A 22245-nucleotide genomic window follows, 5' to 3' on the forward strand; every position below is an offset into this window, starting at 1 on the left:
AAAACGCTTGCTGCTGAATAATTTAATTAACTGGTTACTGTAGCTAACTAAACTAGCAAGCTACCACCAAAGTAAAATGGTTGACATGCTATTGAATAAGGTCTTAATATATCCTCAAACTGTAATGTGCCATCTGTCGGCAACAAAAACACGACCGGAGGGCTGGCTAGCTATATTATCTAGCTAGCTTTCTTTCTTGATAATGTTGGCTATCAAGATAGCTACATTTATCCATCGATGCGCACGCCAAAACAAGACTTCTCGTATCAGTGTGCAGAATTTAGTTGCAGTTGGCTCGCTGTGAATATAACGCTGTAACGTTACACCGTTTAGCTAGCTACAGAAATGTAAATTAGCTCATACCATTTATTTGCATCTAGCTAGATATATAGCGACGAATTAGCTAGCTAGCCACAATAACGGGTTAGCTAACTGGCCCATCTCCTCCCCCATAATTATAATCTGTAATTTCACAATTTGTACAGTCAAAGTCACGTGCTCACAAAACACGGTTTTATGTTCGAAGTTAATAAATATTACAATAGCATGAGGCATACCTTACCAAAAACAACGTTTAAATGTCGTTATGCTGTCAATCCCGTAATAGGGTTATTCCCCGTTTAATCCAACCGCAACTGTAGAATTCCCATCTAAAATGTAGCATTATCGTGTTTTCGAAACCTTGTGATCTGAAGCATTATGGCACAAAATCGCTTGCAAAACGTTATCGCCGAGATTATTTGTCCATTTTCCCCGTTTCTCTCTCTTTTCTTTAACAGTGGAGTATGTCCCCTTTCCCCTTTGTTCTGTAATCCAGTAAAATTGAAAGTCATTCGCCTCCGCTAATCCCAGCCCAACTCAACAACAGCATCTATTGGCTGTAATTTACATATAGGATTAAGCAACCTCTGGGAAACCATGGGGGGGAACTACCTCAATGGGGGAAACTTGTCCGGAGAAGGACGTGATGCGACAAAAACAAACAGGATATTTCACTTTTCAGATTTAAACCTCTGGTAAAAACAAATATACCAGTCAGCAACATTTTACTAAATAGCCTTACAAAACATTTAGACTAGACTGCACCGAAATTACTATTAACACGAATTGACTAATATAATCATATTTATTATAGCGGACAATGCATTAATTGACAGGTTAATAATGTCGGTGAATTATTGGTATTGACTCTACAATAGTGAAAAAGGGAACACCTAAATAATGCATTAGAATAGCAATACAATACCTCTGTATGATATCAATAGTTTAATTGTGAACTATTTTGGTCAGCCACCTGAGCAGTGCCATAACTGTCCCTATGCATGTGATCCTGCTCGCTTTATTGGTTACATTGGCCAGTACATAAATCATGAAAAGCAGTTTACTTTGCCCCTAGTGTTCGAGAGCAGTATTTTACTCTCAGGTCCCACTTGTAGAAATACATTTCTGGAAACCTTCAAACCATTTGTTGCTACACTTTTTTCACCCCCTCACTTCACAGCCTGTACTTTGGAAAATGTTCCATGAATGATATCCATCACTTCCACAAGTGAGCCAAATTGTTTACACAGTCAGCAGTGGGAGCTTAGTGTTTGGTGTGGGCTAATGTGCATGTGCAACAGTATTTATTTGTGAGTGATTGTACTTAAAGGTTAATAAGTGTTCAATAAAGGCATAACGAAACTTCAGAAAAGACCATCAAATGTCCACTTGAAATAAAACACCACAATCCTTTTCCCACATTGTTAATATTTAATGACTCAATCTCAGAAATCATTACAGCAATAAAGGGTATGAAGTGTTTCCCATCTGAAAAAAGGCAATATACATTTTCCAATGACAGTTTGTAGCTTCAGTTTCGCTGAGCGAGGGCCAGCCCAACACTTTGTCCAAGCAATGTCAATCCCAAGTCTTACATTCCACATTACTCACATCAAGATAATGTTCTCCCAAAGACAGCGTGCGATTTGAAATGCACTATTCCCTATATTGTGCACTACTTTTGACCAGTGCCAAAAAGTAGTGCACTATATAGGGAATAGGGTGCCATTTGAGACAGACCAGAATGTCAACCAATATCCCGTAAATACAGTAATGGACTACACTTAGTATTTCCCTGTTGGCTTGTTAAATGGAGATGATATCATTTGGAAGACCATAATGTATCAATTCTGTACGTTATGATTAGGATTTGTTTAAACGTCATCCAGATGTGTGTTCTTCAACCAAGGGAGGAAGCAGTTACAGTAGGGTTGTGTCATAAATAGCACTATATTTCACTACTTTTGACCAGGATCCATAGGGCTCTAGTCAGAAGTAGTGCACTATATTGGGAACAGGGTGCCATTTGGGGGATACATGTTAGAACATTCCATTGTTTGGATTGTGCTCCAAACAGCCCTTGAGTGGCCTACTCTAATCAAAGGACAAAGTGATCCCATGGCATGGTCAAATGTCTTTAGATAAATGATCAACAATAAGAAGTTAATACTGGTATTTTTTAAAACCCCTGTTTACGGAAACACTACAAAGTGGTATGGTTTCCCACTATCTAGTGAAGCCATAGTGAAATTAATGGATAACTCAGTTCAAATTAGTAAACCATTAAACTGATAGCTATTTGATGCAAATACGGCGCTAAGTTGGATTGGTTCAGTTGGCTAAATACACGTTTACCGTATGCACAATTCTGATAATGCAGCTATTTCACAACATCAGCCAAAATCCAGCAGCATAATCGTTTCATTCACGTTCGCTACAGAGCAAGAGGAGGAGCTTGAGAAAAATTGTTCTGAACGTAACTGGCAAAATCAAATCAGCTACAGTACTCTAAGAAGGTTCAAAAGCAGTGTGGCAAATAAATAACAAAAAGTGGTGGATTGAGGCCAAATTCTTCTTCTTTGCTTTCAATCAGACACCAGTCATTCCATTCTCTGGAGTCACAATTAGTAATTCACAAAATAGTTTCTCATGAGTTGTAGGGTCATGATCTTTAATAAACTTCCATAAAAGGTTCTCCCATGTCCAATACCATCCTTGGAGGTAGTCTGCAGAGTAGGTATCAGTTTACAAAGGTCGTACCGATTTATTCACCTCCATGTCCATTTTACAGTATCTTTGATCTGTCTTAAGATTGGCTAATGGGTGATTTTATTTTTTGCAACAGATTAAATGTACATATTGAGAGTCATTGTTTTGGTAGTAACTGTAAACAGAAAATGGCGTCTGGAGTCCAATGGAGTGCTAGTCCCAAGTCTTAACGTCGTAGTGACTTATTTTTCTTTTAAAATGTAGCTATGCATTTCCCCAATTCAAGATGGGCTCTTCTCCTATATTAGTGTTGTTCCTGGGGAGGAAGCCATGAAGTTGAAGAAGAAAAAGTTCAAATAATCTATCAAATACATACTTCAGAATATTAATTTATGTCATAGATGAAATGGAGATTTTCTATTGAGCATGCTTTTAAGTGTAGAATGGGTAGGCAACCCTGTTCCTGGAGTGCCGCAGGATTTTGTTCCAATTAGGCACCACACCTGACCAACTGAGCTAATTGATCAGTTCAGTGATGGTCTAAATTCAACGCACCTGGTCTTCTAAATTCAACACACCTGGTCTTCTTAAATCCAAAACATGAAGTGCTTGCGGCACTCCAGGACCAGGGCTGCCTGCCCTTGGTCTAGAACTAGGCTTTATCTGTGTTCGGTAAGCAAGCCATTAATGTTGTATTTATGTAACTCATTGTGGGAATGGCAATAAAGAATAAAAAAGTGCAGCATGCATTCAGTGCATCTCTAGACTAATCTATGAAGCTAAGATACATTTAACTGATGTGACATAGAACATGCGTGATTGATATAGGAGGTGTGGTATATGGCCAATATACCACGGCTAAGGGCTTTTCTTATGTACGACGCAACATGCAACATACCTGCTGGATACAGCCCTTAGCCGTGGTATATTGGCCATATAACACAAACCCCTGAGGTGCCTTATTGCTATTATAAACTATTACTAGCATAATTAGAACAGTAAACAAGTCATTCTGCATCATACCCGTGGTATATCTTCTGATATACCACAGCTTTCAGCTAATCAGCATCCAGAACCCAACCTATCCAGTTTATAATGATGAATTAATACCTACATCTTGAGTAAAGGAAGAATCCTGTTGATAAATCCCATTGGCTGAATTTGCACCACCATGCACCTGAAAGAGAATCATTAAAGAAAACAGCTTGTCAAGCTACTGGTGCATTTTACATTACTCAAACTCGTATATCCTGACTTTTGTATCAAACGACCTACGGTACCACTTTATATTAAAGGGATACTTCAGGATTTTGGCAATGACACCTTTTATCTACTTCCCCAAAATCAGATGAACTCGTGAATACCATTATTATGTCTGTGTCCAGTAAGAAAAAAGTTAGTTTCACGAGCCATTGCTAACTAGCGTCAGCACGATGACTGGAAGTCTGAGTATTTCAAATCAACTTTAAAAAACGGAATCAAACTTTATTTGCCACATATGCCGAATACAACAAGTGTAGACTTTACTGTGAAATGTTTACTTACAAGCCATTAACCAACAGTGCAGTTCAAGAAGAAGAAAATAGTAGGCTAAAATAAAAAGTAACAGCATCTGCTAGCGATTTCCAGTCATTGCGCTAGTGCTAGTTAGCAACATCCTTGTCAAAGTCCCGAAGTATCTGTTAAAATATTACTAAAACCATGTATTTACGGATTTTACATTTTAGTTACAAAAGGCAGGTATAGTGTAATTACAGTGTTGTTAGTTATTACTTTATTACATGGTACATAGACTGATACCTGTTTGACGTAATATTTTTAATTTGCTAATCAAACTCAGTTGCGGGGCCTGCACACACATTGCATCAATTGCCAAAAACAGAATGCGACCTAACTGCTGGTAAGACTTATTGACTTCATTAATTTTTGCCAACACATGGCTAACCTTTGTTTAACCAGCTAAACAGCTGGTATTAGCGAAAATGTGTTTGGAGTTACCATTCTATCGAATAGGCTATGTTATAGTTTACACTTCCTCGTCCAATTTTCAAAAAATCTATCTACCAAATCTATTAATTTAAAAATGTTGATTACTTCTCCTTGCCATTCAATTGATAAGACAAGACATGTAAAACATAAATTTTTTGGTAATATATGATGGGGTCCATGGGTTGCCGATTTGCCTGGGCAGGGATCCCTGTGCAAGAAAAGGTTGAAGACCCCTGAAGTCGACTCTTTTTCTAAATGGCCACTATGAACAAAATCAGTCCTGGAAAAGACAAAACAAGTACTAGCTAGAGTTGATCCTGGGCTTGTTTACCTGGGTCTTGTCTGGGTGCGTGCGCATGGCTTGCACCAGCTGGTCCACTTCCTGGTTGTGCTCCAGAGCTCCCCTCAGGGCCTCCTCGGTGCTCAGGAGCCGCTGGCGCAGACGGCTCACCTCCGAGTCCAGAGCCGACGGGTCCAGCATAGAGTAGCGCCGGTGGTCTGGGGACGAGCCCCTCTCCCTGCCCTGAGAACACACACATATCACGTGTAGGAATCAACTGGGTGTTCATTAGGCACCAAAATAAAGAAAATGGATTGAAACAGGAAGGGTCTACCTTGTCTTTTTAGTGTGCCCTAATGAACAACACTGTTTAGTTATTAAAGCCCTTCCTGGAAAAATGTGGAGGGTTATATCTATCATTGCTAGATCTGCCTTTAGTACAAATACAGGGAGCACATTGTTTTTTTTATCATATAGAATACAGACCAGAATGAAACAATAGCCATGTCGTGTATCCACTTTGAATATGAAACATGAAATTATTATAATCTTAATCAAGTAGACTTTTCTACTGCTAGACCAGCCAGCTTTCATCTGTGTGTGAACAACATCCGCAGAGTACGACCCTGCCTCACACAGGAAGCGGCGCAGGTCCTAATCCAGGCACTTGTCATCTCCCGTCTGGATTACTGCAACTCGCTGTTGGCTGGGCTCCCTGCCTGTGCCATTAAACCCCTTCAACTCATCCAGAACGCCGCAGCCCGTCTGGTGTTCAACCTTCCCAAGTTCTCTCAACCCCGCTCCTCCGTTCTCTCCAAGTTGAAGCTCGCATCCGCTACAAGACCATGGTGCTTGCCTACGGAGCTGTGAGGGGAACGGCACCTCACCTCCAGGCTCTGATCAGGCCCTACACCCAAACAAGGGCACTGCGTTCATCCACCTCTGGCCTGCTCGCCTCCCTACCACTGAGGAAGTACAGCTCCCGCTCAGCCCAGTCAAAACTGTTCGCTGCCCTGGCCCCCAATGGTGGAACAAACTCCCTCACGACGCCAGGACAGCGGAGTCAATCACCACCTTCCGGAGACACCTGAAACCCCACCTCTTTAAGGAATACCTAGGATAGGTTAAGTAATCCCTCTCACCCCACCCCCCCTAAGTTTTAGATGCACTATTGTTAAGTGACTGTCCCACTGGATGTCATAAGGTGAATGCACCAATTTGTAAGTCGCTCTGGATAAGAGCGTCTGCTAAATGACTTAAATGTAAATGTAAATGTAAATGAACAGAAAACACAAAACTTTATTAGTGCACACCCAGAGCAAAACGTTTTGCAGCGAATGTCACGCCCTGGTCGAAATATTATGTTTATTCTTCATTTTATTTCGGTCAGGCCAGGGTGTGACATGGGTTATTGTGGTGTGTTTTTGTCTTGGTTTTGTGGGGTGTCTACGTAGTCTATGGCTGCCTGAGGCGGTTCTCAATCAGAGTCAGGTGATTATCATTGTCTCTGATTGGGAACCATATTTAGGCAGCCATATTATTGGAGTGTTTCGTGGGTGATTGTTCCTATCTTTGTTTTTGCACCAGATAGGGCTGTTTCAGTTTTCATTATTTCATTTAATTTATTTTGTAGTTTCTGCATGTATAGTTTTTCCTTCATTGAAATATATCATGAATCATCATCACGCTGCATTTTGGTCCAATCCTTGTTCCACCTCTTCGTCAGAGGAGGAGATAGAAGAGAGCCGTTACAGAATCACCCACCACACCAGGACCAAGTGGCGTGGTAACAGGCAAAAATTCAGAGATTTCCATACCCAACTATAACATCTTCCGTCAAGATAGAACTGCCAAAGGGGGCGGAGTCGCAGTCTACTGCAGAGATAGCCTGCAAAGTAATGTCATACTTTCCAGGTCCATACCCAAACAGTTTGAACTACTAATTTTGAAAATTACTCTCTCCAGAAACAAGTCTCTCACTGTTGCCGCCTGCTACCGACCCCCCTCAGCTCCCAGCTGTGCCCTGGACACCATTTGTGAATTGATCGCCCCCATCTAGCTTCAGAGTTCGTTCTGTTAGGTGACCTAAACTGGGATATGCTTAACACCCCGGCAGTCCTACAATCTAAGCTAGATGCCCTCAATCTCACTCAAATCATCAAGGAACCCACCAGGTACAACCCTAACTCTGTAAACAAGGGCACCCTCATAGACGTCATCCTGACCAACTGGCCCTCCAAATATACCTCTGCTGTCTTCAACCAGGATCTCAGCGATCACTGCCTCATCGCCTGTATCCGCCACAGAGCCGCAGTCAAACGACCACCCCTCATCACTGTCAAACGCTCCCTAAAACACTTCTGTGAGCAGGCCTTTCTAATAGACCTGGCCCGGATATCCTGGAAGGACATTGACCTCATCCCGTCAGTTGAGGATGCATGGTCATTCTGTAAAAGTAACTTCCTCACCATTTTAGATAAGCATGCTCCGTTCAAAAAATGCAGAACCAAGAACAGATACAGCCCTTGGTTCACTCCAGACCTGACTGCCCTCGACCAGCACAAAAACATCCTGTGGCGGACTGCAATAGCATTGAATAGCCCCCGTGATATGCAACTGTTCAGGGAAGTCAGGAACCAATACACGCAGTCAGTCAGGAAAGCTAAGACCAGCTTCTTCAGGCAGAAGTTTGTATCCTGTAGCTCCAACTCCAAAAAGTTCTGGGACACTGTGAAGTCCATGGAGAACAAGAGCACCTCCTCCCAGCTGCCCACTGCACTGAGGCTAGGAAACACGGTCTCCACCGATAAATCCATGATTATCGAAAACTTCAATAAGCACTTCTCAACGGCTGGCCATGCCTTCCGCCTGGCTACTCCAACCTCGGCCAACAGCTCCGCCCCCCGTAGCTCCTCACCCAAGCCTCTCCAGGTTCTCCTTTACCCAAATCCAGATAGCAGATGTTCTGAAAGAGCTGCAAAACCTGGACCTGTACAAATCACCTGGGCTTGACAATCTGGACCCGCTATTTCTGAAACTATCTGCCGCCATTGTCGCAACCCCTATTACCAGCCTGTTCAACCTCTCTTTCATATCGTCTGAGATCCCCAAGGATTGGAAAGCTGCCGCAGTCATCCCCCTCTTCAAAGGGGAGACACCCTGGACCCAAACTGTTACAGACCTATATCCATCCTGCCCTGCCTATCTAAGGTCTTCGAAAGCCAAGTCAACAAACAGGTCACTGACCATCTCGAATCCCACCGTACCTTCTCCGCTGTGCAATCTGGTTTCCGAGCCGGTCACGGGTGCACCTCAGCCACACTCAAGGTACTAAACGATATCATAACCGCCATCGATAAAAGACAGTACTGTGCAGCCGTCTTCATCGACCTCGCCAAGGCTTTCGACTCTGTCAATCACCATATTCTTATCGGCAGACTCAACAGCCTCGGTTTTTCGGATGACTGCCTTGCCTGGTTCACCAATTACTTTGCAGACAGAGTTCAGTGTGTCAAATCGGAGGGCATGCTGTCCGGTCCTCTGGCAGTCTCTATGGGGGTGCCACAGGGTTCAATTCTCGGGCCGACTCTTTTCTCTGTACATATCAATGATGTTGCTCTTGCTGCGGGCGATTCCCTGATCCACCTCTACGCAGACGACACCATTCTATATACTTTCGGCCCGTCATTGGACACTGTGCTATCTAACCTCCAAACGAGCTTCAATGCCATACAGCACTCCTTCCGTGGCCTCCAACTGCTCTTAAACGCGAGTAAAACCAAATGCATGCTTTTCAACCGATCGCTGCCTGCACCCGCATGCCCGACTAGCATCACCACCCTGGATGGTTCCGACCTTGAATATGTGGACATCTATAAGTACCTAGGTGTCTGGCTAGACTGCAAACTCTCCTTCCAGACCCACATCAAACATCTCCAATCGAAAATCAAATCAAGAGTCGGCTTTCTATTCCGCAACAAAGCCTCCTTCACTCACGCTGCCAAGCTTACCCTAGTAAAACTGACTATCCTACCGATCCTCGACTTCGGCGATGTCATCTACAAAATTGCTTCCAACACTCTACTCAGCAAACTGGATGCAGTCTATCACAGTGCCATCCGTTTGGTCACTAAAGCACCTTATACCACCCACCACTGCGACTTGTATGCTCTAGTCGGCTGGCCCTCACTACATATTCGTCGCCAGACCCACTGGCTCCAGGTCATCTACAAGTCCATGCTAGGTAAAGCTCCGCCTTATCTCAGTTCACTGGTCACGATGGCAACACCCATCCGTAGCACGCGCTCCAGCAGGTGTATCTCACTGATCATCCCTAAAGCCAACACATCATTTGGCCGCCTTTCATTCCAGTACTCTGCTGCCTGTGACTGGAACGAATTGCAAAAATCGCTGAAGTTGGAGACTTTTATCTCCCTCACCAACTTCAAACATCAGCTATCCGAGCAGCTAACCGATCGCTGCAGCTGTACATAGTCTATAGGAAAATAGCCCACCCATTTTCACCTACCTCATTCCCATACTGTTTTTATACTGTTTTTATTTATTTATTTTTCTTCTCTTTTGCACACCAATATCTCTACCTGTACATGACCATCTGATCATTTATCACTCCAGTGTTAATCTGCAAAATTGTATTATTCGCCTACCTCCTCATGCCTTTTGCACACATTGTATATAGACTGCCCTTTTTTTCTACTGTGTTATTGACTTGTTAATTGTTTATTCCATGTGTAACTCTGTGTTGTCTGTTCACACTGCTATGCTTTATCTTGGCCAGGTCGCAGTTGCAAATGAGAACTTGTTCTCAACTAGCCTACCTGGTTAAATAAAGGTGAAATAAAAAAAATAAATTTTCTTAAAAAAAACAGCAGCAGCAGGAGCAGCGTGACAAGAATTTCTGGACTTGGGAGGAAATCCTCGACGAGAGAGGACCCTGGGCTAAACCAGGGGAGTGTAGCCGCACCAAGGTGCAGCGAGAGAAGGACTGGACATGGGAGGACGAACTGGACGGTGAATGACCTTGGGCTCAGCCTGGAGAATATCGCCACCCCAAGAAGCGGAGAGGCGCTGGTATGAGGCAGCACGGCGACGCGGATGGAAGCCTGAGAGTCAGCCCCAAAAATGTATTGGGGGGGGGCTCACAGGGAGTATGGCTATGCCAGGTAGGAGACCTGCGCAAACTCCCTGTGCTTACCGGGGGGCTAGAGAGACCGGGCAGGCACCGTGTTATGCTATGGAGCGCACGGTGTCTCCAGTGCGGGTGCATAGCCCGGTGCGGTACATACCAACTCTTCGTATTGGCCGGGCTAGAGTGGGCATTGAGCCAGGTAAGGTTGGGCAGGCTCATCTCACCAGTGCGCCTGCACGGTCCGGTCTATCCAGAGCCACCTCCACACACCAGTCCTCCGGTGGCAGCTCCCCGCACCAGGCTTCCTGTGTGTGTTCTCGGTCCAGTCCCACCAGTGCCAGCACCACGCATCAGGCCTACATTGCGTCTCGCCTCTCCAGCGCTGCCGGAGTCTCCCGCCTGTTTAGCGCAGCTAGAGCCTTCCTTCTCTCCAGCGCTGCCGGAGTCTCCTGCCTGTTCAGAGCAGCCAGGGCCTTCCTCCTCTACAGCGCTGCTGGAGTCTCCTGCCTGTTCAGAGCTGCCAGCCTGCATGGAGCAGCCTGAGCTGTCAGTCTGCATGGAGCAGCCAGAGCTGTCAGTTTGCATGGAGCAGCCAGATCTGCCAGTCTGCATAGAGCTGCCAGTCTGCATGGAGCAGCCAGAGCTGCCAGTCTGCATGGAGCAGCCAGAGCTGCCAGTCTGCATGGAGCAAGCCAGAGCTGCCAGTCTGCATGGAGCAGCCAGAGCTGCCAGTCTGCATGGAGCAGCCAGAGCTGCCAGTCTGCATGGAACAGCCAGAGCTGCCAGTCTGCATGGAGCAGCCAGAGCTGCCAGTCTGCATGGAGCAGCCAGAGCTGCCAGTCTGCATGGAGCAGCCAGAGCTGCCAGTCGGCATGGAGCAGCCAGAGCAGCTAGATCCGCCAGTCAGCCAGGATCTGCCAGTCAGCCATGATCTTCCAGATCCGCCAGTCAACCATGATCTTCCAGATCTGCCAGTCAACCATGATCTTCCAGATCTGCCAGTCAACCATGATCTTCCAGATCTGCCAGTCAACCAGACTCTTCCAGATCTGCCAGTCAACCAGACACTTCCAGATCTTCCAGTCAACCAGACACTTCCAGATCTGCCAGTCAACCAGACACTTCCAGATCCGCCAGTCAACCAGACTCTTCCAGATCCGCCAGCCAGCCAGGATCTGCCGGAGCCAACTACCTGCCTGAGCTTCCTCTCAGTGCTGAGCTTCCTCTCAGTGCTGAGCTTCCTCTCAGTGCTGAGCTTCCTCTCAGTGCTGGGCTTCCTCTCAGTGCTGGGCTTCCTCTCAGTGCTGGGCTTCCTCTCAGTGCTGAGCTTCCTCTCTGAGCTGACCCTCAGTCCCGAGCTGACCCTCAGTCCCGAGCTGACCCTCAGTCCAGTGGGGTTCCGGGTGAGGACTACTAGGCCATGGTCGGCGGCGAGGGTGGACTATCCTAGGACGCTAGGAAGGGGGACTAAGAAATGTATAGAGTGGGGTCCCGCGCCGGAGCCGCCACCATGGACAGACGACCACCCGGACCCTCCTTATTGTTTTGATGTGCGTCCGGGAGTCCGCACCTTAGGGGGGGGGGTGGTTCTGTCACGCCCTGGTTGAAATATATTATGTTTATTCTTCATTTTATTTAGGTCAGGCCAGGGTGTGACATGGGTTATTGTGGTGTGTTTTTGTCTTGGGGTTTTGTGGGGTCTCTACGTAGTCTATGGCTGCCTGAGGCGGTTCTCAATCAGAGTCAGGTGATTATCGTTGTCTCTGATTGGGAACCATATTTAGGCAGCCATATTATTGGAGTGTTTCGTGGGTGATTGTTCCTGGCTTTGTGTTTGCACCAGATAGGGCTGTTTCGGTTTTCATTATTTCATTACATTTATTTTGTAGTTTCTGCATGTATAGTTTTTCCTTCATTAAAATATATCATGAATCATTATCACGCTGCATTTGTCCGATCCTTGTTCCACCTCTTCGTCAGAGGAGGAGATAGAAGAGAGCCGTTACAGCGAAAACAAACGTTCCTCGCGGACTCTGTCTGTTTACTTTCATTAGGTTGCAAGTGAATAACTCTTCGTTGATGGACACATGATGTGCTTCAAGACGGGCGGAAACAATGTGATTGACATCTCCCAGAACCCCCTCCCTCTCACCAGCAGGAGCAGTTTGTCTCTCAGGGTCTTGATGTCATCCTGGAGTTTCTGCTCCTTCACCCTCCATTCCGCCTTGTGCACCTCTTGGCTCAGGTCTCGGTCCAGGCCAAGCGAGTGACGAGGGGAGTCCAGCAGTAACACCCTCAGCTCGTTCAGACTTCTGAAACAAGAGGACGATACAGTAAAGAAAACCATTAAGATTTACCCTTGCCTTCCTGATTCAGGTCAGCCTGGTCCCAGACCTGATTGTGCTCTTGCCAATGCCAATGCTGTCATTGGCATGACAATTAAGAGTTGTTTCATCATCAATGTCCCAAACTTATCGACGACACAGGGAACATGCTTTATTGAGCTGTGCTAATAAAAGCATATATATATATATATACACAGTACCAAACGTTTGGACAAACCTACTCATTCAAGGGGTTTTCTTTATTTTGACTATTTTCTACATTGTAGAATAATAGTGAAGACATATAAACTATGAAATAACATATGGAATCATGTAGTAACCAAAAAAGTGTTAAACAAACGAAAGTATATTTTAGATTCTTCGAATTAGCCACCCTTTGCCTTGATGACAGCTTTGCACACTCTTGACATTCTCTCAACCAGCTTCACCTGGAATAGTTTTCCAACAGTCTTGAAGGAGTTCCCACATATGCTGAGCACTTGTTGGGTGCTTTTGCATTTGAGCCAATCAGTTGTGTTGTGACAAGCTAGGGTTGGTATACAGAAGATAGCCCTATTTGGTAAAAGACCAAGTCCATATTGGGCAAGAACAGCTGAAATAAGCAAAGAGAAACATCAGTCCATCATTACTTTAAGACATGAAGGTCGGTCAATGCCGATAATTTCAAGAACTTTGAGTGCAATCACAAAAACCATCAAGCGCTATGATGACACTGGCTCTCAAGGTAGACCCAGAGTTACCTCTGCTGCAGAGTACACGTTCATTAGAGTTACCAGCCTCAGGTTACACCCCAAATGTGTGGTTCCCGCCATGAAGCATGGAAGAGGAGATGTGATGTTGTTTTGCTGGTGACACTGTCAGTGATTTATTTAGAATTCAAAGGCACACTTATCCAGCATGGCTACCACAGCATTCTGCAGCGATACGCCATCCCATCTGGTTTGTGCATTGGGGGACTGCAATTTGTTTTTCAACAGAACAATAACCCAAAACACACCTCCAGGCTGTGTAAGGGCAATTTTACCAAGAAGGAGAGTGATGGAGTGCTGCATCAGATGACCTGGCCTCCACAATCACCTGACCTCAATCCAATTGAGATGGTTTTGGATGAGTTGGACCACAGAGTGAACGAAAAGCAGCCAACAAGGGCTCAGCATATGTGGGAACTCCTTGAAGACGGTTGGAAAAGCATTCCTCATGAAGCTGGTTGAGAGAATGCCAAGAGTGTGTAAAGCTGTCAAGGAAAAGGGTGGCTACTTTGAACCTAACCTAATTTGTTTCACACTTTTTTGGTTACTACATGATTCCATATGTGTTATTTCATAGTTTGGATGTCTTCACTACTATTCTACAATGTAGAAAATAGCATCAATTATGAAAAACCCTTGAATTAATAGGTGCATCCAAACTTTTGACTGGTACTGTATATACTGTATAACAAAAGTATGTGGACACCCCTTCAAATTAGTTGATTTGGCTATTTCAGTCACACATTTTGCTGACAGGTGTATAAAATCGAGCACACAGCCATGCAATCTCCATAGACAAATATTGTAGAATTGTCTCACTGAAGAGCTCAGTGACTATCAAAGTTGCACCGTTATAGAATGCCACCTTTCCAACATGTCAGTTTGCTAAAATGTCTGCCCTGCTAGAGCTGCCCCATTCTACAATAATTGCTGTTATTGTGAAGTGGAAACGTCTAGGAGCAACAACGGCTCAGCCGCAAAGTGGTAGGCCACACAAGTTCATAGAACGGGACTGCTGAAGTGTGTAGCACATAAAAATAGTCTGTCCTCGGTTCCAAACTACCTCTGGAAGCAATGTCAGCACAAGAACTGTTCGTCGGGAGCATCGTGAAATGGGTTTCCATGGTAGAACAGCCGCACACAAGCAATTGCCAAAGGTCGGCTGGAGTGGTGTAAAGCTCGCCTCCATTGGGCTCTGGAGCAGTGGAATCACGCTTCACCATCCGGCAGTCTGATGGACAAATCTGGGTTTGGCGGATGCCAGGAGAACACTACCTGTCCCAATGCATAGTGTCAACTGTATAGGTGGGTGGAGGAGGAATAATGGTATGGGGCTGTTTTTCATGGTTCGGTTTAGGCCCCTTAGTCCATTGAAGGGAAATCTTAACACTACAGCAAATATATATTTTTTTATCCATGAAAGGCAGGTGACACGGTCAAATACTGCAAACTTAGGTGACCGAAGAGTCACTGAGGTACCTCATGTTGCGTTATTTTCTTTTTAATTAATTTTAGCTTATATTTCCAGCCCTAAATTTACTAAGTGTTGTGCGTAATCTCACTAAACACCTTAGAGTAACATAGGATTCTCAGCCATGACAATGCATTGATTTGAAGGCTAAAAAGGCATTTTGGCCCTACTTTTAATCAGGCTAATTATCTCCATTACCTTAACAGCTTTTATCCTAAGTAGGTTGATCCTCATAAAACAGATGTCTAGTGTACATTTAGTGACTGCATATCACAAAGAATAGTTGCGACCGTTTCGTCAGTCTTTGAAAATGCAAGATTCTAGAAGGAAATTCTGTATATGTAAAGAGTGGGGGCAGTTTCACATGCTTTATCAAACATCTCATCTCCTGCAAAGGAATGTAAGTTCTCTCTTGTAGCAGTGGGTGGGCTGCTGTGAAAATTCTGCGCTGTGGTAGAAAATCAAGTGTTCTCTCTCTTTCTCTCTCTCTCTGTCAAATTACCTCTCCTTCTTCAGTAACTCCTGGCTAATGACGACCAGCTGTCCCGATGCATCATGGGACTTCTTGGTCATGGACTCAAGGTCGGCCTCCAGGCGCATCTTCTCCTTGACCAGGGTGTCAGCCTTCTTCTCACCTGAGCGAACTTTGACCTCCAAGGCTGGTGGACCAAGACAGGTTGGAGAAGTTAAATGATTAGTTTGAACCAAACAGTGCTGCAGTGTTGGAGCTTCAAATATGTATATTCAAAAAAAGATATGTATATCCAGTTGCCAGTCAGTGACATTTTTTTTATAAAAGTTTCATAATTCAGGGATTAACATTTTTTACATGCAATATGTTTGAGTGAACATTCAATCTCAGGCAACCAAATACTTACTATACATGTAGTTGATAAAGAGTAAATGTGTCATATTTGTCAAGACATTCATAGAGTGCAAAATATCATAAATAGAAGAGATTACATACGCACAGAGCAGGTTCTGGATATCAAATCATGTTAAAGGGATGAAGGGGTAGTTTCGCGAGCCAATGCTAACTAGCGTTACTCAGACTTCCAGTAATTGTGCTATCTTGTGCATTGCCAAAATCCCACGGTATTCCTTTAACTAAAACTGCATTCAATGCTCCCATGGGAGTTTATTTGACAATGTTTGGACCACTCAAATCTTCATCAGTTGTAAGCAGCATAATTTACCAGTTATCTGTGATTTGAGGGCATCAAACTGTGACGTGAGAGTGGAGACCTCTTTTTCTCTTTTGGTCAGGTTCTCCATCGTTTCTGAAAGAAATGTGAAACTACCATTGGTCAAAAACCTTGGAATCTAACTATGCAATGTCCTCAAAGTACAATCAAAAGCCTACAGAGGTCTGACTTTGAAATACTTTACTATAGCACAGGTTTGTTTTAAGGGTCTTTAAAACCATTCTCATTTACATAAAAATATGTGTACAGTAACAACACAACTTAATTAACTAGGTTAACATTTACGATACCTTCGACATTCTGTTTTAGTTTAATCTTCTCCTCTGAGATGTCATTATTTTCTATAACCTGAGTGGGAGACAGAATGGAGAGTTAAAAAGCAAATCCATGACAACTCCGTGCTTCATTTGTTTATTGAGGGCAAAGATGTCGAAACACACAAGGAAGTAGAAATGCATGGATATCATGTGGAAGTGATATTATTTACTCATGTAAAGAGTGTTTCTAGAAAGTACTCTCTAATAATGACTGTGAAAAGTAGCTAGCATTAGATCACATGAATAGGGGCTTTAGTTCCACTCTAAACACAACCTTAGTTAATTTTATAGCTGGGTCAAAGGACTCTAATCTCATATGGACCACAGCATAGCATCTACAACTAATTTCTACCACAGCTATCCCCTGGAGGACTCACGTTGGCATCTTGTGGCATGTGGTGGTCATCCTGCACCGCCTGCAGTCGGTTCTCAGTCACCCTCAGTTTTTCCTCCAGGCTGTGGAGCTCGGCCCGACTCTGGGCCTCAGCTTTCTGCAGGGCCTCATAATCCACCATCTTCTTCTCAGCCAGCTCAAGGCGCTTCCGGAGCTCATCCTGGGCCCCGTCCTTCTCTCCCTTCTGCCTCTCCACCTCGCCCACCCTCAGCTGGGCCTTCTGGAGCTCCTCCCGGGCATCTCTCAGCTCCAGGGTCAGCTGGTTGCTTCTGGCCTCCGTCTGGGCCTGGTTCTTCCCGTTCTGGCTGCTCTCGCCCAGCTGGTCCTTGGCATCCTGCAGGCGGGAGCGCAGATCCTCACGCTCCTTGGCAAGCACAGCCGCCTCAATCTCGTGTCTGGCCTTGAGGTTCTCCAGCTCCAACTGGTGCTCCATGCGCAGACTTTCCAGGGTGGTCCTCAGCTCCTGAGGGTCCTGCTCTTGGCCCTCGGCCGAGCCGTTCTGGCTGGATAGCGAGGTCTTCAGGTCCTCCAGAGAGCGCTGGTGGTCGTTGACCAGGGTGTCCAGCCTGACCTTGAGGAGAGGAGGGGATACACGATTATTAGTACTAAAAAGACACACCCATGCGCACACACACACACAGAGTAAAAGAGAGAAAAGCAGAGTGAGAGAGGCCAAACTGTTGATGTGAGAAAGATGAAAGATTACATTTTAATATAAAAATAAAAGAGAACAGTGCCTCTCACCTTCCAGTTGTCCATCATCTCCATGTTCTCTGTAGTGGCCTGCTGGACTCTCTGCTTCAAATCGATGATCTCCTGGCTCTGTCTGTCCACCGTGGCTTTTAGTCTGTTTGTCTCCCCCTGGCCCGCCACCACTGCCGCCTCGTACTTCTCCCTCAGCTGGCTGCTTTCCTTGTGGTGCTCCCGACCCGCTGTCAGGAGCTGCTCCCGGAGCAGGAAGGTCTCCGACTGGGCCACCGGCCCCTGGGTGGGGTACCCATCCTCGGCCGTGTTGGGGTGAGAGTCGGGGTCCCTGAGCTGGACCTGGAGCTCCTCGATCTCGGCCTGCCTCAGGGCCAGTTCCTCCTCCAGCTGCATTACGTGGCTCTTCTCCTCAACTGTGCTTTGCTGTGGAGGGAGAGAGAGAAAGAGCACTTTGTTGCCGTAACATGGTTTGTCATTAACGAAACCGACATGGGTGTCTTTCCCGTAGCGTGGTGATGTCATTTCAGGATGACATCATTCAAGCATAAATCGTTTCGATAAAATGCTTGACTAGAGCATGCATGCCAAAGTAAAAGAGGCATATTGAGAACCATATGCGTGTACAAGCTGGGCCTGTAGAATACAGATGAAATTCCTTGGTTTCAGGAAATCCTTTGTTCGCAAAAAAACAAGTAGAGCTTTTAAATCAGCAAGTGCAATGCAACATATGAGATGAAGTTTGTAAGGAAAATGAAAGGGAAAGCAAGCCATTCTCTGCAGGTTTCTCACTCTACAAGCCAGGCAGAAGCACAAAGCCCATAGCAAACCCCAGACATAACACTACACATAGATAGGAAATCACTAGGAGCACACATAGTAATTAAAGTATGACATTTACAAACATCCAATTAAAATGACTGAACTCCATGTTTGACCGAGCAGATCTGATGGCACGCAGTGCATAGTATGTTAATGTGGCCATTGAGAGAAACGCAACTCTACTGTTGATCGGTTTCTAGGAAAAGGAGTTATCAGAAAGTTCCCTAATAGCATTCAGACAATAATTATGTCCAAGAAAAATGCAAGATTGAATGTGCAAGACCCATGTCATCAACAATAGACAATTGAGAATCAAACAGTTTAGATAGCTTAGCAGATGAGCAGAGCCGAACGAAACGACGAGTCCATTTTGTTTCACCTTGGTTCTTTTATCCAACCTCAAGGGTGCCGCATCAAGTCTGCGTCTTCCCTGTAGGTATAAGCAGTATATTTGTAGCTCTATTTAACATTCATGACACAACTGTGCTGTCTAAGTACCTAGCCTTGTGTCTCAACACAAAACAATTGTATAGTTATACACTCAGTAGCCAGTTTATTAGGTGCACCCATTTACACTGTACAAAAAAATAAATGCAACATGTAAAGTGTTGGTCCCATGTTTCATGAGCTGAAATAAAATAGCCCAGAAATGTGTTGTGTACAAATTTGTATACATCCCTGTTATTGAGCATTTCTCCTTTGCCAAGTTAATCCATTCACAGGTGTGGCATATCAACAAGATTATTATATAGCATGATCATGACACAGGTGCACCTTGTGCTTGGGACAATAAAAGGCCACTCTAAAATGTGCAATTTTGTCACCCAACACAATGCCATAGATGTCTCAAGTCTTACAGGAGGATGTAATTGGCATTCTGACTGCAGGAATATCCACCAGAGCTGTTGCCAGAGAATTGAATGTTAATTTCTTTACCATAAGCCGCCTCCGTCAATTTAGAGAATTTGTCAGTAAATCAATTTTGGCAGGCCTCATAACCGCAGACCATGTGTAACCACGCAAGCCCAGTACCTCCACATCCGACTTCTTCACCTGCGGGATCATCTGAGACTAGCCACCCGGACAGCTGATGAAACAGAGCAGTATTTCTGTCTGTAAAAAATCCCTTTTGGGAAAAACAAATTCTGATCGGCTGGGCCTGGCTCCCCAGTGGATGGGCCTAAGACCTCCCAGGCCCACCCATAGCTGCACCCCTGCCCAGTAATCTGAAATCCATAGATTAGGGCCTAATAAATATACTGATTTCCTTAAATTAAATAGTTGAAGTTGTTGCATTTATATTTTTGTTCAGTATAGTACTGGGTCGGACCCCCCTTTGCCTCCAGAACAGCCAGAATCCTTTGGGGCATGGAAACATTGCTCAATTGGTATCTAGGGACCTTACGTGTACTAGGAAAACTTTCCCCACACTATTGCACCACTGCCACCAGTCTGTACTGTTGAAATCAGGCATGATGGGGCCATGGACTAATGCTGCTTACGCAAAATTCTGACTCTGCCATCAGCATGACGAACCGGGATTCGTCGGACCAGGCAATGTTTTTCCACTCCTCAATTGTCCAGTGTTGGTGATCACGTGCCCACTGGAGCCACTTCTTTTTATTTTAGGCTGATAGGAGTGGAACCCGGTGTGGTCATCTGCTGCAATAGCCCATTCGTTGTGCAATCTGAGATGCCAACACCACTGTTGTACTCTGACGTTATTTGCCAGTTGTGGCCCACCTGTTAGCTTACATGATTCTTGCTATACTACTTGGACCTCTCGTCAACAATCTGTTTTCACCCACAGGAGTGCCATTGACTGGATGCTTTTTTGTTTGTTGTACCATTCTGGGTAAACCCTAGACAGTGCTGTGCGTTTTTAAGGCCGGCCGTTTCTGAGATGTTGGAACCGGCGTGCCTGGCATCGACGATCATACCACGCCCAAAGTCGCTTAGGTTACTCCTTTTGCTCATTCTAACGTTCAACGAACAGTAACTGAATGCCTCAATGCTTGTCTGCTTGCTTTATATAGCAAGCCACGGCCATGTGACTCACTGTAGGAGCGAACCATTTTCATGAACAGGGTTGTGTACCTAATAAACTGGCCACCGTGTGTATATTACTATATAACTGTATAAGATAACATTTTGGTCCTCAGCAGAACTCAATGGAAGTGTGACATTTGTGCTAATTCTAACGCAAAATTATGACCTCAACAGTGGAAACAAAGCTGACTACAGCTGACAACCGCTCTAGCAGTGCACCCTGAGAAATCTAACAAGATTTTGCGAGTGAGCAGCAAAAGGAACAAGGAAAAAGTGATCGCTGCAGGGCAGAGTGAGTGGTCTCCAACACCCCGACACTCTACAGCTGATGGGAAACCGAGTAGGAGTGGGGCTGAGAGCCAAGCGAGATTAGATAGAGGCGGTGTCTCAGGCACCCTATTTCATTAGAGTGCACTGCTTTTGAATAGGGCTCATACGGCTCTGGTCAAAAGTAGTGCACAATAGGGAATAGGGTGCCATTAGAGACGCAGCCAGAGAGAGAGGGAGTGGTTTTCCCATTACGATGACTCACACTCTGATAGCAGAAAAATTGGAACATGATTTGTGCAATAGAGACCACGAGGACAATTCAATGAGGGGGATTTACCAGAGTTGACTAATATAGATCTACTATTCCACAACTTATATACATGTAGCATCATGTTGTTTTCTCAATTCTTATACCAGAATGTACATTCATTCATCAATTAAATAATCTGTTCAGGTAACACTTATGCAATTTGTTTCTCTCAGCATGAAACCTAATGTCATGTTCTAGGCATCTGTACAGAGCATCCTTGATACATAAATCAGGTTAATGGCACCACATTCTGATTGTAGTCTATGCCGTTTGATGACGTAACTGACATAGTATTTTCTGTATGAGTGACTGAGTTTGGGGACCTTTGGAGACAGGTGCTGGACAGGAATGACAAAGACTTGTGTTCAAGTCCCACTGCAACCAAAACAAAAGATACAATCGAAAAGCGCAAAGTAAAATGGATACAGGCAGGAGCTCTAGGCTGGGCTAGCTTTTCCATTTACCCGCTTCACCTCTAATTCTTTCTGAAGCTTTTCTGCTCTCGACTTTTCGAGGAACAGATTCTGCTCAAGTTGCCGAATACGGGCATGCTCCAATTTCGTCTGAGTCTACAGAGAGGGAGAGAGAAAGGAGAGAGACAGGAGGTGGAAAAAAAGACATAGAAGGACAGAAACCTGTACAGGTTGAAGAGACGTGTGAAATACACATCACATGGGATTCTCTGTAACAGCAGTCAACAAATTGAAGGATGAGACATTTTACAGACAGAAACACTGAAAATGTGAAACGTCCCTCTTTCTGTCTTTGCTCACTTACTGTTTGACTCGCTATATGTTTGGCACAGCCTTTTGGTCACTCTAACATAACTGTTGTTATTAGCCTACTAGACTTTAATTAACAGCTTTCACATTGCACTATAGGAAGAGCCAAATTTGATCACCTTTTCTAATGTAATCTTATAAACACACATTCTCATCCCTTCAAAACATGTTAATCAAACTGTTTATCTAAGCTTTTTACCAAACGGTAGACAAATACCTCAAGGTCTCCTTTGGTGATGGACTCCTCCTCCACTCTGAACTGAAGGTCTTCCACTTTCCTGTAATAACACGTCGGCCACTAGGTGTCAGGGAAGTGCCACAGAAGAGCATCACAACCCGACAAAGACTTTCGTTCAAAGCAATTTACAGTAGTGAATGCAC

The 22245-nt window shown here is 44.7% G+C and overlaps 2 protein-coding genes across 10 annotated transcripts in view; both read right to left on the reverse strand.

Annotated features, from left to right (window-relative positions):
• Positions 1-883, reverse strand: part of gtf2ird1 (GTF2I repeat domain containing 1) — a 50589-nt gene extending 49706 nt beyond the window's left edge. The window contains exon 1 of one of the 3 annotated variants that reach the window (XM_046327333.1): positions 563-883. The gene's annotated coding sequence lies outside the window, so the exon portion shown is untranslated. Of the gene's footprint in view, positions 1-557 lie in introns of all 3 variants that reach the window. The other 2 variants (XM_046327317.1, XM_046327326.1) reach the window with 2 other exon arrangements.
• Positions 884-1732: 849 nt separating this feature from the next.
• clip2 (CAP-GLY domain containing linker protein 2) overlaps positions 1733-22245 on the reverse strand; it is a 70694-nt gene continuing 50181 nt past the window's right edge. For 2 of the 7 annotated variants that reach the window (XM_046327346.1, XM_046327388.1), the window contains 12 exons: positions 22082-22142; positions 21547-21651; positions 18833-18883; positions 17674-18057; positions 16913-17500; positions 16509-16566; positions 16210-16293; positions 15516-15672; positions 12601-12760; positions 5351-5542; positions 4145-4207; positions 1733-3359 (listed from right to left, as the gene is read on the reverse strand). In XM_046327346.1, the coding sequence (XP_046183302.1) occupies positions 3330-3359; positions 4145-4207; positions 5351-5542; positions 12601-12760; positions 15516-15672; positions 16210-16293; positions 16509-16566; positions 16913-17500; positions 17674-18057; positions 18833-18883; positions 21547-21651; positions 22082-22142 (1933 nt within the window). In that variant the 3' untranslated portion in view covers positions 1733-3329. The remainder of the gene's footprint in view (positions 3360-4144; positions 4208-5350; positions 5543-12600; positions 12761-15515; positions 15673-16209; positions 16294-16508; positions 16567-16912; positions 17501-17673; positions 18058-18832; positions 18884-21546; positions 21652-22081; positions 22143-22245) is intronic. The other 5 variants (XM_046327354.1, XM_046327379.1, XM_046327370.1 and 2 more) reach the window with 5 other exon arrangements.

The sequence above is a fragment of the Oncorhynchus gorbuscha genome, linkage group LG02, assembly GCF_021184085.1.
Source record: "Oncorhynchus gorbuscha isolate QuinsamMale2020 ecotype Even-year linkage group LG02, OgorEven_v1.0, whole genome shotgun sequence".
Lineage (NCBI taxonomy): Eukaryota > Metazoa > Chordata > Actinopteri > Salmoniformes > Salmonidae > Oncorhynchus > Oncorhynchus gorbuscha.